This window comes from Ursus maritimus, unplaced genomic scaffold (genome assembly GCF_017311325.1).
Source record: "Ursus maritimus isolate PB19 unplaced genomic scaffold, ASM1731132v1 scaffold_12, whole genome shotgun sequence".
NCBI classification, from domain to species: Eukaryota; Metazoa; Chordata; class Mammalia; order Carnivora; family Ursidae; genus Ursus; species Ursus maritimus.
In genome coordinates, this window is record NW_024423564.1 from 13,289,048 (window position 1) to 13,305,919 (window position 16,872).

General features: G+C 56.1%; 1 protein-coding gene across 1 annotated transcript; it reads right to left on the reverse strand.

The window, feature by feature from the left end:
- Window positions 1-266: 266 nt before the first annotated feature.
- LOC103675019 (chymosin-like) lies at window positions 267-12,675 on the reverse strand. The gene is made up of 9 exons (XM_008704042.2): window positions 12,013-12,675; window positions 9,248-9,398; window positions 8,272-8,389; window positions 6,623-6,741; window positions 4,246-4,445; window positions 2,633-2,746; window positions 1,760-1,904; window positions 1,142-1,240; window positions 267-404 (listed from the first exon to the last, which is right to left on the reverse strand). Exons 1-9 carry the CDS (start codon window positions 12,072-12,074, stop codon window positions 267-269), a joined length of 1,146 nt encoding a protein of 381 aa, XP_008702264.2. The 5' UTR covers window positions 12,075-12,675.
- Window positions 12,676-16,872: the final 4,197 nt, after the last annotated feature.

Sequence of the window (16,872 nt, forward strand, 5' to 3'; positions counted from 1 at the left end):
GTCTCCACCCACCATCAGTGTCCCCAACCCTCCCCGACCCATGTAGCCCCAATACTGCCAGATACCAGGTGACACCACGTCCGCACCCCCATAACAGCACAGGGCTTTGGCCCCACAGAAGCCACACTTTGCGGAGATATGGTGTTTATTGAACCATGCGCCTGAAAACGTGATGTATATGTGTGTGTGCGTGTGTGCGTGTGTGTGTGTGCGTGCAGGCAGGCGTGTTTGGGGCACGCCTGCGTGGTCCGTGCTCAGCGGTGCCGTCAGATGGCCTTGGCTAGCCCCAAGCGGTTGTTGACCCTGTCAAAGACGCTGTAGTACTCGCGGATGAAGACATCCCCCAGGATCCACAGCTGGGAATCCCCTTCACCCTGGAAGCCACTGGAGCAGAAGCCCATATCCTGGGAAAGGCAAGGCTGAGATGAAGCTGGGCCCAAGCCCGTTCACCGTGTCTGTTGGTGCCCCCTACACACCCCACAGTCCCTCTCCCAGCCAGCATTTTCTCTCATCCTTGAAATCACCTTCCGAGGGAAGCAGACAAATATTAGGTTCACCCCACTCAACAGATGAAGAAATTGATATTCAGAAAATAATGCAAGAGCGTTTGGTGGGGTCCCCTCACCCCGCTCCCCCTCCCTCATCCTCCCCAGCAGCCCCCCTGCCTCTCAGCACTTACTGCCCTGATGACCAGCCAGCCCAGTTCTGGGGCCCCGAGGCCTTGCCAGTTGTGTGTATTGAAGGCTAGGTCAAAGCTGAGGCCAATGGGTCGGGGGGATAAAGGCTGGGTCCCCACAAAGCCCCGGCTGCCGACGAAAGTCCTAGACAGCGCTCCAGGCCCCCGGGCTTAGAAGCTGGAGCAGTGGATGGAGGCTCCCATGGGCACTGTGGTCCTGCCTACCCCACCCTCCCTCAGGCTGCTGGGCTCTGTACTTTCGGTCTGCCCCATTTCTCCCACGATGAGGCTGCAGCGGCCGCAGGGGGGGCCCGAGGACAGCAGGGCCCCACTCAGAAAGGCCAGTTCATCTAAGTGCACCTCCCGCATTCTCCATCTGGGCCCGGCCACTTTACAACTGGTTGACTTGCCAGGAGAGAGGAGGGGGGCTAGGCTACCCAGGCTTCCTCTCCCGAGAACTCCTACCGTGCTGGTATAGGCAGAGGGGGGCAGTGGGTACTTCCGGCCGTGGATCTCAAAGACCACGTCAGGCATGCTGCTCAGGCTCCCGCAGTTGATGTCAAACTAAAGACCAGAGGAAAGTCACCTTAGAGGGGCAATGGATCTGATGGGGTCGATGAGACAGAGAAGGGCCAAGGCAGGGCCCCTTCCTCTGCACTGGAGTCAAATGGAGGGGGAGGAGGCCTGCCCACTCAGAGGACTCTAGGGAGGCCCGCAGGCCCCAGAAGAGTTACGCTGAGTGGGACCTGCTGTCAGCCAACACAGGAACAGATCCTAGCTTGAGACAAAGGGGGATTGGCCTCCATGTTTCCCCTCCAGGCTCAGCCAGAGCTCCCCCAGGACCCTGGGAGCACTTAGCAGTCAGGGAGGAAGCAAGGAGACCGTGGGGGGACGAGGAACAAGGGGGTACAGCAGAGCTCGGTGAGTCAGGGATACACGATCTTCCTGGGGGACAGGAGGCCAGACCTCGGCCTCTGCATGAGACGAGAGAGCTCTGACAGCCATGGTGGGCCAAGCTGGAAGACCACGGTCAAGGCCTCCTGAGAAATCCCAGCCCCTCCAGGGAAATGGGCCAGGCCTCACCACGCCATATTGGTCCTCTGTGGCTCCAATGGCTGTCTGGATGTTGAGGATGTCGCTGCTGGGCCCAACCAGCATGGAGGTACCTGTGTCCAGGATGGCCTGACAGCCACCATCACAGGCCACCACCACGCCATCGACAGTAACCCTATAGAGTGGAAACAGGACAGCCTCACAGTGCGTCCAGCATCCAGCACCCCCCCCCCCCTCCCGCTCCCTTCCATCCTCTCCTGCCAGGATCCTCAGGCAGGGAGGAAATCCAAGCTTTAGACTCTGCCCCTCCCCGACTCTCAAGTAAATAAATAAGTCTTTTTTAAAAGCCAGGGAAGTCACACGCATTAAGGGGTGGAATGAGTACTGCTCTAGTCGCCTAAAGATCTGGCTTCAGCCTTTCTCCCTGCCATGCACTTGCCGCGAGCCTTGTGCAAATTACCGGCCTTCCTGACCTTGGGCTTCTCACCCACAAAACAGACACGTTAACAACCCCTTTCTTGCCCTCCTCGAGGGATGGTCATGAGGTTCAGACTTGACGTTAGTAAATTATAAAATGAGGATTCTAGTGTGGTACCCACCCCCTTGGGTTTTAGTGAGGTGTGAACGAGACAGTCCTGTGACCACTCAGCCCGACGCCTAGCGGGTAGTAAGGGCTCAGAAGTGCAGCGCTCGTATTAATAAAGCAGCGGGGAATGTCAGCATTCTCACTGACCGAGCTCACTTGCCTTGCAAGGGTCCAGTTCAGAATCTGATGTGACGGGCTTATGGGCTCCTATGCTGCGGTCCTTCTCAGAGCCTTGAGGGCTGATCCCCAGGCCCTGGCATCCCCACCCCTGGAGGCAGCCTGTGGCTGGGGCCCAGGGCTGCCTGCCGCTCACTCACCTGTCCACGGTGAACTGCCAGTACTCCTGCACGGTCACGGGCACCCAGTGCAGGGAGCCTGTGTAGTAGGATGGGTCAATGGCTCCCAGCGTGAGCATGCTCCCCTGGCTGCTCCTGAAACCAAGGAACATGTGGTGACACTCTGACACTCTGGCTTGGTGAGGGGGAGTCGTAGCCCCACACAGGAGGGGGCAGAGGCCATTGAGACCACTGAGATCAGGCCCCACTCTCCTCCCTGCCCTCGAGCCCCATCTCCACCCCACAGGCTTCGAGGGAGTCCTCCCGGCCTCCCTGCTCTTCGAGGCTTTTCCCTGATAACAGCATCCTCTCTCTGAGCTCTGCAGCCCCCAGGCTGAGACACCTGCAGCCCGGGGGAGGGGGGAGGTAACCATCACGCAGCTCACAGGACCACCAGGCTGGGCTGGGGCCACCCGCAGCAGTCGCCCTGTGCCCACTCTTCGTCCCCAGCCCTTTGGCTACAAGTAGCAGAGAGGTTCTTCAACCAGGTCCCACAGACTTTGGATTAAAACTGTCCTCCACCCCTCTGCTCCTTCTGGGGCTCTTCTTGTGGCCAAGAAGCATGGGCACACCAGTGTCACCCGCTCCCACTCTGCTGCACTTAGTTCCTAGACCTCGGCAAGCTGTCTCGCCCCCCGGGCTCTAGCACATGCTGTCCCCACTGCCCGGAGCGTGCTGTCCTCTGGCTCATGGAGAGTTCCCCCTCGTGCCTCAGAGAAGCTTCCCCTGCCCAACCTGCCCATGCACCGCCCTCAGACTGGGCTTCCCTTGTTGCTAAGATTTCCCCGCACCCAGATCTGCCTACAGTCAGTGCCCTTCTCACAACTGTAAGCATAATTGTGTAATTGCGTGTTGTCTGCTCCCCCTGCTAGAAAGTTAACTCCCAGTTTCTCTTGTTTGCTGACGTATCCCCTTCCTCAGGCAGAGACCTGCACGTAGGAACAGCCCATAAATACTGACCGAGTGAATGAATGCATGAATGCACTCCTTGCCTGAATGTCCTTGACCTCGGTCGCCCAGCACCTTCCTTCTCCTAAGTGTGGTGCCCTTCTCCCCATCCTGCCACCTGCCCTTCTGTCCAGCTAAGCTGCACCATCATGGGGGCAGGAGGACAGAGCAGGGAGCACTGAACTGGGAGTCAGGAGCCCTGGGCTCCCGGTGTGACTTAGCCTCCAGTTCCCAAGGTGACCGTCCCTCCCGGGCCTCAGTTTCCTGTGTCGTGGAAGGAGGAGTTTGGACTCCTTTGGCGCCTACTCTGAAAGTCTTGAATCTCAGTGACATCACCAAATGATGATGGAGGCCTGGCCACTTTGGAAAAAAGAGGTTAAACGCCCCTAGGCAGAGGTGGGGTCAGCCTTCATGTTTTAAATGCCAGAAATCAAGGTCAAATGTTGGTCTCGTGCATTCTGGCTGCATCGGTGGCTACGTTGGGGGCTTTGGGGCAAGGGGTTGGGTCCGCCTGGAAACAAGGAGCGGGTTTGCTTGGATTCTGGCCACCACCCTGGAGTTGCAGTGACCCAAAGTGCTGGACTTTGCTCAGCCAACAGACCTTGCCAGGCCATGCAAGTCCGGCCCTGGCTGGGGACAGCTCCTACCTGGCCAAATACACAGAGAACAGGTCTTGGGCCACCAGGTGCTTCTGCATCATGTTGTCAAACACTGGCACTGAGTACTCGGAGGCCAGGGAGGGGTAGGCCAGCCCCAGGATCCCGTCGAACTCAGAGTAGGTAAAGACGTTGCCAGGCTCCTGGGTGCTCAGGCCCACGGTCTGCTGGGAGTCCACGATGGTGGACACCTGCAAGAGAAGCCGAGTGTCTTCCACCAGGGGCCTGCGGCCAGAGGCAGGAAGACCCCAGGGGAAGGCTGGTATCGGGATCTGCCCCAGGGGCCCTCCCTTCTTCCTACAGGCAATGTAGCTATGTGACCTTAACAGAGAAAAGCCCTCGTTTCCCAGCTCGGTGCTGTGGTTGTGAGGCCATGATCCTGGCGAGGCCAGGGCGGAGGAAGAGGACACAGTGAAGGGTACAGATAGCAGTGCTCATGGTGTAGGAGTTGGGGGGGGACCCCAAGGAGGGGGGTGGGGTGCTGGCCTGCAGCATCGGCTGCACCTGGGGCATCCACCAGGGAACAGCTGGGGGTCGCATAACGGACAGAAAGAGCAGGCACCCACTTTGCATCTAATAGACCCAGCCGTGCCTCCTTGCCCTGTTGCGTGCTGACGGTGTGACCTTGAACAAGCCCCTCTCTGAGCCTCAATCTCCTCATCTGTGAAATGGAATGATAACACCTGCTTCTCAAGGCAATGCTTAGGCCTGTATAGTCCGGACGCTGAGCCTGCGTCGAGCATTTACGGGAGGTCTGGCCATTGGACGTTAGCGGCACTAAGCTAGGAGGCACTACTTCCCAGTCTCCTATTAACCTGCTCGCTTCCCTGGAAGGCTGCTGTGCCCCCCAGCCCACTCTGAGCTCACGGGGGCCTCCAGCTTCCCCTCTGTCGCCTTATAGCCAAACCATCCCCCCCACACGCAGCCGAAGTGATCTTTGAAAATGGACGTCCAGCCATGTCACCCCTTGCGACGACCACCCCCAGAGGCTCCTAGTGGCACTCGGGATGAAGCCTTTGTCCTCGAGTCCCCTCATGGGCCGACCCTACTTTTCACACCTCGTCTCATGCCTCTGAGCCTTTGACCCACGCTTCTCCCCCCACACCTATCTTCTTTCTCCTCCTGCAATGCCTCGACTTGTCCTCATGTCCGTGCGGGCCTGCTGAGGGGGGCCTGACCCCCGTGGCTCTCTCTCCCACCCCCTGCCCAAGGTGGGCAGGTGAAGGCCATCCGGCACACCATGGCTGAGGCCAGAGGACTCGGGCCAGCTCCCCCGTGAAGAAGCGGGTTTTCCCCCCTGAACTCAAAAGAGCAGAAAAGAAAGAAAATGGCTCCAGGCCTCAGAGGAAGTTAGGCCCCCTGAGCAGGGGAGTCACCTTCCCAGGCCCTGTCTGCTGGGGTCACCTCAGCCGCTGGCTCTGGGGTCTCCACTGTCCGGCACCAACCCCGGGGGAGGCCTGAGCTGGGTGGGTACCCGCCCTGCCAACAGAAGAGGCTGAGGAGAGGGCCGTCAGCAGAGAAGAACTGTGTCCCTTTGGGCTCGGAGCAAAAGAGCCTTCAGCCAGGCCCAGGAAGAACTCAAGCAAGATGGAGAGGGTAAGCACCAGGGGATTCCGCTTGACTTTGAGTCTTGGGTAGTGGCTGGGGAAGGAGAGTGGGAAGCTAATGTGTCCCAAGCCCTTACTGTGTGCCCATTGCTGTGTCGAGCACTTTAGAAGCCAAGAAGCGGCAAAAAGGAAGGGGTACCCTTGTCCAGAGGGCACAGATGCTCCCCGACGTGAAAGGAGGTGCTGCTTGATGGCACCTGGGCAGGGGACTCGCCTTCCAGGGCGAAGGAGTGAGCTCAAGCCAAGGGCAGCGCTCAGAGAGTCGGAGGCGTGGGTCTGACACTCAGCTCCCAGCCACCAGCTGTGTGACTTCGGGCAGATGACTAACTCCTGGAAACTTCCGCTTCCTCGTCTGCACCATAGGGATAATAGTACCTTCCCAAGGACTCCGTTTACAGTGAGGTCCCACAGGCGACCCTGGGGAGCTCGGTGCTGGCACAGGCTTGGGATTCTGAACCAGCTATAGCAAGGACAGAGGAAAAAGGATGGAGAAGGTGGGAACTGGGCGTGGAGAAGCCTCTCAGGGGGACTCTGGGGGCTGGCCTGGGAAGGAGAAGAGGGAGGGACGAGCCACAGCCCCTGCTGGCTAAGATCCCTCTGGAATCCCTACCCACCAGGCCCCCCCGGGGGGCGGGGGCAGGACCCAAAGGGCCTCTCTGCCCCAGCTGGAGGTGCAGCCCACCAGAGCCTGGGCGTCCGGGTGGCAGAGCAGCCGGCGGGGAAGGAAAGGTGAGCCCCGGCTGGCCCCAAGCCCCACTCACAGTGACGGTATCAAGGCCCAGGAATCCCTGCATGCTGCCCGTGCCGTACTGGATGGACAGAGGCTTGTTCAGGTTCTGGAAGGTGGAGGACTTGGCCGGGTCGAAACGGTGATGGCTTTCTGAAACACAGACCCAGGGTGAGTGAGGCCCGGAGAACCTTCTTGCCCCTGACAGTGCCAGCCAGGCTGGGACCCTCACTACGGCCTTGTAAGAATGTGGTCTAGAAACTAACCATTCTCACTGCAGAAAATAAGCAGCCCATTCTCTCTTGATCCCCCACAGTTTGGTAAAGAAAATCATCCTTTGCTGCTCGACCACCTCTCGGAACCCCAGGGCAGCCTGTGTAGCTTCCAAACCAAACAAGAAAGAGAAAAGCCATCCCTGCGGTTTCCATAGACTTGCTACTTTTACCAGCTTTGTACCTTGGGCAAGACTCTTTTCTTCTCCAGACTTTGCTCCCGTCTCTGGTAAAGGGGGATAACAAGAGCACCAATCTCCCAAGATTGTTGGAGAAATCAATTATTAACATGTATTAAATGTTTACTCATCATTAGTAATAGACCCTGTCACTTTCTTTTTTTTTTTTTTTAAGATTTTATTTATCTATTTGACAGAGAGAGACAGCCAGTGGGAGAAGGAACACAAGCAGGGGGAGTGGGAGAGGGAGAAGCAGGCTGCTAGTGGAGGAGCCTGATGTGGGGCTCGATCCCAGAACGCGGGGATCACGCCCTGAGCCGAAGGCAGACGCTTAAGGACTGCGCCACCCAGGCTCCCCGACCCTGTCACTTTCTAGACCAAGTCGCACCCCCTGACATATCATAGCCCCATTTTATTGAAAGGAGAACCGAAGACCCAGTAGGGTCAGCAGTTTGTCTTGGCTCCTGATAGAGACTAAAATAAGTAAATACCAGGGCGCCTGGGTGGCTCAGTTGGTTAAGCGTCTGCCTTTGGTGTAGGTCATGATCCCGGGGTCCTGGGGCGGAGCCCTGCATGAGACCCCCTGCTCAGCAGGGAGCCTGCTTCTCCTTCTGCCTGCCGTTCCCTCCCCCACCTGCTTGTGCTCTCTGCTCTCTCTCAAATAAATAAATAAAATATTTTTTAAAAAATAAATAAATAGGCTAAGCTTCCCTAATTTCCAGCTGGTGCCTTATACATTAGACCCGGGATTTGCATGTCTTCTCAATCTGCGGGCAGTTGGAAGGGCTGAGCAAGGAGATGGGGCACCATTGGGAAGCTGGGAACATCAAAGCAAACTCTCCTGTACCCACGTTCTCCCCAGCACCCTGCAACTCCAGGGTGGTGGCCAGAATCCAAGCAAACCCGCTCCTTGTTTCCAGGCAGACCCAATCTCTTGCCCAAAAGCCCCCAACGTAGCCACTGATGCAGCCAGAATGCACAAGACCAACATTTGACCTTGATTTCTGGCATTTAAAACATGAAGGCTGACCCCACCTCTGCCTAGGGGCATTTAACATCTTTTTTCCAAAGTGGCCAGGCCTCCATAATCACTTGTTGATGTCACTGAAATTCACAGACTTTCAGAGCAGGCTCCAAAGGAGTCCAAGCTTCTCCTTTCACTCGGCAGGGCTGGCCCAGCGGCCCTGGGGGTCTGAGCCTGGAGGGGTGGGCCGGAAAGGGAGGTCACTCACGGCAGGCATAACTCTTGCAGTAGACAGAGGGCACCCAGAGGTCTGAGGAGCCTGTGTCGAACACCACGGTGAATTCCTGGGGTGGGGTCCCGATGGAGATCTTTCCAAAGTACTGACACTGGGATCAGAAAGCATGGGGTCAGGGGTGGGGACTAGAGCTTAGGGATATGGGCTGATGCTTGACATGGAGAAAAGGACAAGGGGGGGAATGAGGATTGCTGGGGAGGGCTCTTCATCTCCAACCACCACACCGGCCCCCCCAAGCTGTGCTGGCCTACCCCCTCCACAAGCCCTATAACCACCGCGGGAGTCAACCCCAGAAGCAGACATTAGATCAAAACATAAGCCCTTCCTGGTCGGAAGACTGGGACCTCCCCCTCCCCCGCCCCCCGGCCAGGGCAGGGACAGAGAGATGGGGCACCAGAGAGGTATGGACCCCAGGTCCCGACCTGAGCTGTCCCTGCCACCCCTCCTTGCCAGCCTCCCCATGTATCAGAACTCGGGCTAGGGCCGGGGTGAGCATAACCTAGACAAGGCAATGAGAGACAATGCAGACTGTTTACTGTCAAGACTGACGGATGAGGGAGAGAGGCTCCAGGAAGGAAGAGAGCCCAAGGGGCGTTCCTGTCATTCCTGGGCGGCTGCAGATGGGCTCCCTGCTGAGCCCAGACTAAGACGTGGGTCCCCTGGGCTGGGAAAGACAGGCATGGGAGTGCACCTGGGAGCAGATGACATGCCCCCAAGGGATGTCGTCTGCAGGATGCCTGAGCTTAGACCCTTCTGGCAGCGACCTTCAGAGCCTCGCCTTTGCCAGGTCTGCTGGCCTGGTGCGGAGCTGACTGAGGGGCAGGGGACGGCCTCCATAGCCCACAGGGCTCCATGCTTCCTAGAAGGGGGGGGAAGGAGGGGGCTGGGAAGGGGCACCCAGCACACTCTGTGCGAGAAGCACTATTGGAAGGGGGGCAGAGCCACTTACGTCCAGGTAGTTGGTCAAGGGCTCGCTGGCCACCTTCTCCAGGTTGGAGTACTTCTTGCTGATGGAATACGGGTGTGTCTTCAGAAAGTCCTCCAGGAGCCCACGCTCCTTCAGGGCCTTTCTCAGCGACTTGCCTTTGTGCAGAGGGACCCTGAGGAAATGAGGAAGAATTAGTGATGCCAGTGGGCAGCTCCTCAGGGCTGCCCAGCCTCGGAGAAGTGCCCAGAGGCTCTGGGTTCTGTCAGCTACTCCCCCACATATTTTTTTTATCATAACTCGAAGGAAAAATTAGATTTTACCTCAGTTCACCATTCAGTGCTTACTCTTAGAAAATGCAACACACTCTGATGTTCCCTATTCCTTCCTCTTTCCGTAATGCTGGTAGAGACTCATCGATGTATTTTATAGCCTCCTAATGGGTTCTGCAAGTCCGAGGTTTGGGAGACACAATGTCATTCATTCAGTCTCCAAATTCTTGCTGCCTGCATACGATGTGCCAGACATTGTATGGGGCCCAGGGGTATAGTCTCTGCCATCTGGGACCACGATGTCTGGAGAGGAAATGATGTCCCCCACACTCTGCTAAATGCTGTGAAAATGCTCCCTCCCTCGCGACCTCTGTGACTGGCTCTCTGGGTGGCCTAAAGTGTGTGGAAAATCTTCGAAGGGTTTCAATACAGAGCGTGGTCCTCAGGGAGCTGCTGATGGAGTTTGGGTGTTGAATGATGGAAGCAAATCAACAGAAGAGAATTGAGAGGGAGAACAGCAGAGGGGTTCTAGACCCTGCTCTGGAGGCTGTGGCCCCTGGGGTAGCCCCCGCCAAAGCCCTCTGAGCTTCAGCTCTGTCTCTGCAAAATGGGTCAGGGACCTCCTTCCTTTCCAGTCACTCTCCAGCCCTGCCTTTGACCAACCGAGGAGCTTTACCTCTCTGGTCCTAGCGCCCCCTCCTGTGGGTTGAAGGAATGTGGGTTGATGACCCTGGTGTCCCTCTAGTTCTAAGGGCCATGCGGTCCTCCTCTGAGGGGCTGATTTAAGGACAAGCGGAGACCGCGGCTACGAAACTGCTTTAAGAGTAATAAAATGGCAGGCGCTCTAAGATGGTCAGAGGAAATGGGTTTTCTCATGTTGTTCACAATCCAAACAGATCCATATGGAACAGCCCCGTATGGGAATTACGGTCTCTCCTCTGGTGCCTCCCTTCTCCAGCCCTCGAGGGTGACTTCAGCCAGGACCCAACAGAAATAAAAGGTCCTTGAGATGTTTCTCAGCCTTTGTCTCTGATAATAAAAAGGGATGTAAGCCCAAAAGGAAGAAGGCTTCTGGGCCCAATCTACAGCTATGGTTTCCTGTGTCCCCATGTCCAGGTCCCCAGCTTGCTCGGCTCCTGCTCCCGCTCAGCTCAGGATTCACTCGTGGAATGCCCGGTGACTCCCACGGTGACAGCTGCCTCCCTGCTGAGCTGCTGTGTCCAGCATGAGGCCCCAGAGAGCCTCCCTCAGAGGTTACGCCGGCAGCCCACTGCCCCATGCCAAGAGCCAGGAGGCTCCAACCAACCACCATGGAAACCTCCGCTCCCCCAGGGCTGCCCCCAGTCCCGGCGCTGAGACCTCCCAATGCCTGCTAGAAAGAACTTCGCTTTCAAGACCACAAGGACCTCTGACTGGTCAAAGGCACCCAAGCCCCTTTTCAGGGATCCAGGTTCCCAGGGATGGATTCAGGTTTCCCCAGGCTTGTGGCTTGATGGGGCTCGAGCCTGGGAACCGGAGATAGTGTGATTTTGCGGCAAGAGCGTAAGTCCTCTTGGGACCAAGTCCTGGCTCCTCCTTTATGAACCATGTAGCCTCAGGTAGCCCAGGGACCTTCCCTGAACAACAGCTTCCTCACCTATAAAATGCAAATAATAATATCTACCTAATTCAGGAGGGTTACTGGCACCTAGCAGCAAACAGCTCGAGAACTATCAGTTATGGGGCGCCTGGCTGGCTCAGTCGGTAGAGCATCTGACTTGATCTTGGGGTCATGAGTTCGAGCCCCATGTTGGGTCTAGAGATCACTTTTTAAGAAAATCATCTTGGGGCACCTGGGTGGTCGTTAAGCATCTGCCTTCAGCTCAGGTCATGATCCCAGGGTCCTGGGATCGAGGCCCATGCCGGGCTCCCTGCTCAGCGGCGAGCCTGCTTCTTCCTCTCCCATTCCCCCTGCTTGTGTTCCCTCTCTTTCTGTTGAATAAATAAATATAATATTTAAAAAATAAATAAATAAATAAAAATAAAAAATCATTTCAAAAAAAAGTTAAAAAAAAAGTATCAAAAAACGAAATCTCAGTTATTAATTTTGGAGGAGAACTTGGGAATCTCACCCATAGAGACAGCTTCTCACATGCCAGGCACTGTTCAAAGCATTTTACAAATACCAATTCATATACCCTCCTGACAACCCTGCGAGATGGATGCTGTTATCCTAATTTTACAACAGAAGAGGAAACAGAGCACAGAGAGTCAGGTTGCTGATGGAGCTGGGGATCACATCACGGGCAGTTTGACTCCAGAAGCCGTGCCCTTAATCCCGCAGGCTGCCCATGTGACCCTGTGTTGCTGCTCGGGCATACTTTGAGGAAAAGGTCCCAAATGCAAAGGCAAGACCATCCTGGGAGCCTACAGCATAGCCTCTGAAGATTCCGCTGGGGCAGAGCGGGAGACCAGGACAGACCCACCCAGAGCAGGTGCGTGTGACGCCCTTCCCCTCCCCGGGCGCCTGATACCCACCTGGAGATCCCACTGCCCTGGGAGAGGGCGAGGACAGCGAGGAGCACCACGAGACGCCTCATCCTGGACTGCGGGCTGGCCACTGCTGGAGCCAGGCCCCCTTCCCACAGCCTTTATAGCGGGTCCTGGGTCCCCTCTGGCTGCAAGCCCCAGCCGCAGAGATGACCCCCTGACTTCGGGCTGCTCCACAAACACATTAAGATAGCACCCCGAGTACCCAACACCCACCGCGATAAGGGCCACTGACTCCACCACGGCGGGACTTCAAAGCCAAAGGGTACACGTGCTTGATCTTCAGCCTGGGAAAGTTCGCAGAGGACTCCCCGACTGATCTCCCCTTCCAGACGGGACTGCTTGAGCTCGCACAGGTGGGGCCACCGCCAGAAACCCATCTCATGTTCCACCTTGTGGCCTGTAAGGAGGTCTCCTCGCAGCAGAGCCCTGTCCTGCCCTAGCCGCCTCTCCTCCCTGGGCCTAACTTCACAGGGAGCCAGCAGCCTGCCCCGTGCAGGCATCTCCGGCTCAGTGCTCCCGGCCCGTGTTCCAGGGAGCCCTCCATCTACTCCCAAGACAGAGAGTGCTCCTTTAACCCGTCACCCCGGACTAAGAGAGATGACAGGCCCGAGGCGCCTGCACTGTCTGGGCTGTGTCCCCTGGTTCCGTGTTAGAAGGGTGTTGGGAAAATGAGAGCTGGATGCTAGATCCCGTGAGCCACTGCCGGGTCGGGGGGATTGGGGAGGGTGATCGGGGAAGGCAGACTCGTGCCACACATAGAGAGGAAGGAGGAGGATATGGCCCTATGGTCAGACTGAAGCAACAGGTGAGGCCAAATGCCAGCACCCTGGTCCCACACAGAGGCCTAGGCTTCTCAGAGGCACACATGCCAGGCTTGGTGATGAGACAGCTCCCCCCGAGAGAATTAGGGCAAAAAGGGAAACAGAGGCTCAGCCACAGAAGGGGTAGAGAAAAGCACGTGCCGTGGTGAAGGGAGGCTATAAACTGGAAAGGCGAGATTAAATCAGGGTCAGGCAGGGGCTTTGGGGCCGCAGGTGTGCGGGAGAGTGTGGGGCCGGCCACTGACACCCTGCGGGACAGACATCTGGGTAGCGAGGGAGTGGACCAGACAGGGCAGGCTGGGCAGCCAAGGAGGGGAGCATGTGGTGGGCCCCGGACACAGGGGCACGCGGAGAGGGACAGACCCAGAAGTTTCCTGTATTTGATGAGGCCCATCCACAGGGGAACTGAGAGGTTGATGGCAGGAGTTAGGAAGACAGCTAGACGGACTCCCTCCCAAGGCAATGCCCCACCCTCGGCCATCCATGTCCCCCCTCAGAAGGCCTGTGTGTCCCGTCCCAGCGGCCCTGCATCTGAGCGGTCTTTCCTCCCTCACGCCAGGACCGAGCACGACGCATAGTAGGTGCCCACTAAACGTCTGGTTAAGCAAATGACTGAATGAACAGTCTTCCTACCTCTCTGGAGGCACAGCAGGGCCCCGTCTTTATGACGAGCTGCGGACGAGGAGATGGTGACTCGGAGAGGTTGATGGACTTGTCCCTGAGGAAGAAGAGCTTGAACTGTCACAGGAGCCCTGGTCTGACACACTACACACCACCCCCCGGGCCCGGCATGCTGTGCGAATCTCACGAGTTTGCAATATCAAGTCTGGGGCCGTTCTGCTTCTTGCTCATTCTTGCCAACCTCTGGGGATCCCTTGGGACAGCCATGCCGGTGTGCGGCACCCAGGGCCCGGCCCCTCCGGGGTCACCACCACCACGTGGGAGCACTGTAGCACTTTGCTCCACATCCCCAGGGGCCCAGCCTGAACAAACACTCCTGAACAATGAGCCTGGCGAGTCAGGCTCACCCATCCCTCCGGCTGGAAGGTGCCCCTCGAAGCCAAAAACTAAAGATCCCCTAGCACTGGTTGCTCTGTGTTTACTCACGAGATGGAGATCATTCTAACAGCATTCAGGTGCACGCTAGCAGGAATGCTGCCCAGACGGCACGGGACGTTAGAACTGCTTACCCACGGGGGCAGGGCCAGACTTGCAAAAAGCTTTTAGAAAAACCATGATAAGATTTCATCACCGGCTAACCAGCACCTGGTGGGGACAACGCCCCTTGGTCTAGAGTCTTTGTGCCTGGGGACTGGCCCACAAAAGTGACTGAACAAAATCAGGGCCTGGGGACGACCTATCCTGGGTAACACCCCCCCTCCCCCCCGCACTGTGATTGCCACTCAGACATGAGCAGCCACAAAGCCGATTCAATGCAGGACCTTGGGCATTTTCTATGTGCTCACGATAGCCACACAGTTATGGAGCTGGTGTCTTCTCCATGCCTGGGAGTCCACAGATTGGATCCCCATGTGTGACCCTGCTGTGACAAGCAGTATAGGGGGAAATCCAAAGGGACAAACATCTTTCACTGCAAGGAGCCAGCTGACAGGGGAGCGTGGTTTCTGGAAAGTGCATGTGTGACTGTCCTGAGCTTCAATCCTGGGTCTGCCACGTGGTGGTGTGGCCTTGAGCAAGTCCCTTTACTTCTTGGTGCCTCCGTCCTCAGTTTCCTTTTCTGACCCTGAGATGCTCATGTGAGGGTTGAAGACAGGACAGTCCAGTGCTGTCACGTGTTAGGACTTCTACAAAGATGAGTCGTAAATGAATGCCCTTGTATGACCTTGAATGTTACAAGTCATTCCCCAGCCTCGAAACGTGGGATTCACAAGCTCCTGCAGCTGGTCTGAACCTCACGTATGTACGAAGCATCAGTTCTTTTCATGTTCTAGAAATCAACTGAATTTCTGCATTGTCCCTGCAGGCTGGGGGCAAATTAACCTTAGCCATTTTTGTGTCATGCCCCACAGATGTGCTCTGGCACCCATGACTCTCCAGCATGCCAAATTTCGGGGGGCGGGGTGCCCAGTAGTCTTTCCTCACCCCTACATGGGCCCCTGTTGCCTGCATGTCTCCCCTGGGCCAACCCAGCTTTCTGGAAGCTGTCTTGGCCACCACCAGGAAGCAGACTCCAGGTCCCCACCACTCAGGACCCGCCTGTCTACACCCCCCACCTCTGAGGAGCTCTGAGTTCCCTGCAGCTTAGGCTTCAGGCCACGACATCCTGAGCTGGAGGTCCTGCTGGTCACCTCTGCTTTCTGCCCTGCCCACGTCTTCCCCCGTGTTGGCTTTTCCTTTCTTGAGGAAAAGAGAAAGGAGAAAATGAGAGGATTTTTTAAAAATCATAAATGAGTATCTCCAAATATTGTTCAGCCATACGACTATGACACATAGCGTGTGCTTACCTAGTGCCAGACCCGTGCATCAGGCCTTTAAAATACCTCCATGTTCCAGATGAGGGAGCAGGAGCTTAGAAAGCTCAACAGATCTCCCAAGTCACTCAGCTAATAGCAAACGGATCTGGGAGGCCAACTTGGGTCTGTTTGATCCTTGACACATGCTCTCAGTTGGACCCCGTGACTCTCGCAGCAGCAAAGTTCTGCACATCAGCAAAGAGGGCCACACTGTGTCCACACTTGACAAGTCTCAGGCTGAAGATGAAGGGGTCCTGGGGTCTTTAATGCAGGACCCAGGAACAGCAAAGCCTCAACTGGGAGAGACCTTGAGAGGGTAGAGACCAAGAAAATGCATCAGAGGCTGCCTTGCACACGCCCCTTCTCCCTTCCTGCCCCAAGTGATCTCTGTGAGTGATCTGCTGGCCTGTCTGCCATCCATGGTCAGCAGAAAGTTGGGGGAGAATAGCTCCCAGCCTCCAAAAATGCACCTTTATTTGTTCAACAGTAAGCACCCTAAGCCCTGGAAAAATCTGTCCGACACATCATGGAATTGCCAGGTCCTCTTGGGAGAAGGGTAGGGTAGGGATCCTGCCCTGCACACGGGCGAGCACATTATTAGTTATGTGAAACAGCAGTGGGGAAGCCCATTCTGCTTCCAGAGAGGGACGGGAAGAAGGAGGAAGGAGTCGAGGCGGTCCCCACAGCCCAGATGCAGGACTCTGCGCGCTCGGCCAAATTCAGTCTCTAGATCACTGTGTCACACACATCTTGAGACCATGTTTTGCTTTATAAAAACAGTTTTAAGGAATCACTAGGTAGTTGGGGAGGAGGACTTGGTCAGAATTTTAAGTAATAACATTGTATTGATGTCAATTTCCCAGCTTTGATATTTGTACTGATCCTTATCTTAATAATTATAAGAAAATGTCCTTGATTTGGGGGACATACCGAAGTAAAGAAGTATTGTGTCCATAAGTTCTAACAGAGTTGCTCACAGATCAGAAAATTTACAGGGAGAGAAAAGAGAATAAAGCAAATGTGGGGACGTGTCAACATTTGTGCTGTCCGGGGAAGGTATGCAGGAATTCTTTGTACTTTTTCTGTACGTTGGAAATTATTGCTAAATAAAAGGGTTTTAAAAATTGAGATAACTCAAGCACCTCTCCAAAGAAATTCCATATTTATCAGTTTGACACATGCCATCCAGCATTTCCAGAAGGAGGAGGATGGAAACCAACTGCATCAGAGCCAGCCACTCGGGCAGCCCAGGACCCTGCTCCTGGGAAAGCCCTTCAGCTGAGGCTTCAGGGAAGGGGGCGCTCAGCTGGCCCCAAATCCCATTCCGGACTGTTTTTCTGGTGGGGAGGTGAAAAGAGGAAGAAAGTAGAATGAGGGAGAGGAAGAATGGGATAGGAAGGCTCTCTGGTAGAAATCAGGCCTTTCCCCATGGTGACTACGCATCATGACCGAACAAAGCAGTGCTCAAATGGGACGCTGGAAGGTGGACCCGGGGAACTCGAGGCCATTGCTGGACAATGAAAGTGTCATGCATCTTGAGATCATGAATG

What these genes read in the sequence shown, in the direction of transcription:
- LOC103675019 (XM_008704042.2), bottom strand. Translation starts at nt 12,074, where the DNA reads ATGAGGCGTCTCGTGGTGCTCCTCGCTGTCCTCGCCCTCTCCCAGGGC. An exon ending in TTCTCTGTGTATTTGGCCAG is followed by an intron (nt 2,747 to 4,245) that starts GTAGGAGCTGTC and finishes CCTTGGTTTCAG; the next exon opens with GAGCAGCCAGGGGAGCATGC. An exon ending in CAGAGGACCAATATGGCGTG is followed by an intron (nt 1,241 to 1,759) that starts GTGAGGCCTGGC and finishes TCTGGTCTTTAG; the next exon opens with TTTGACATCAACTGCGGGAG.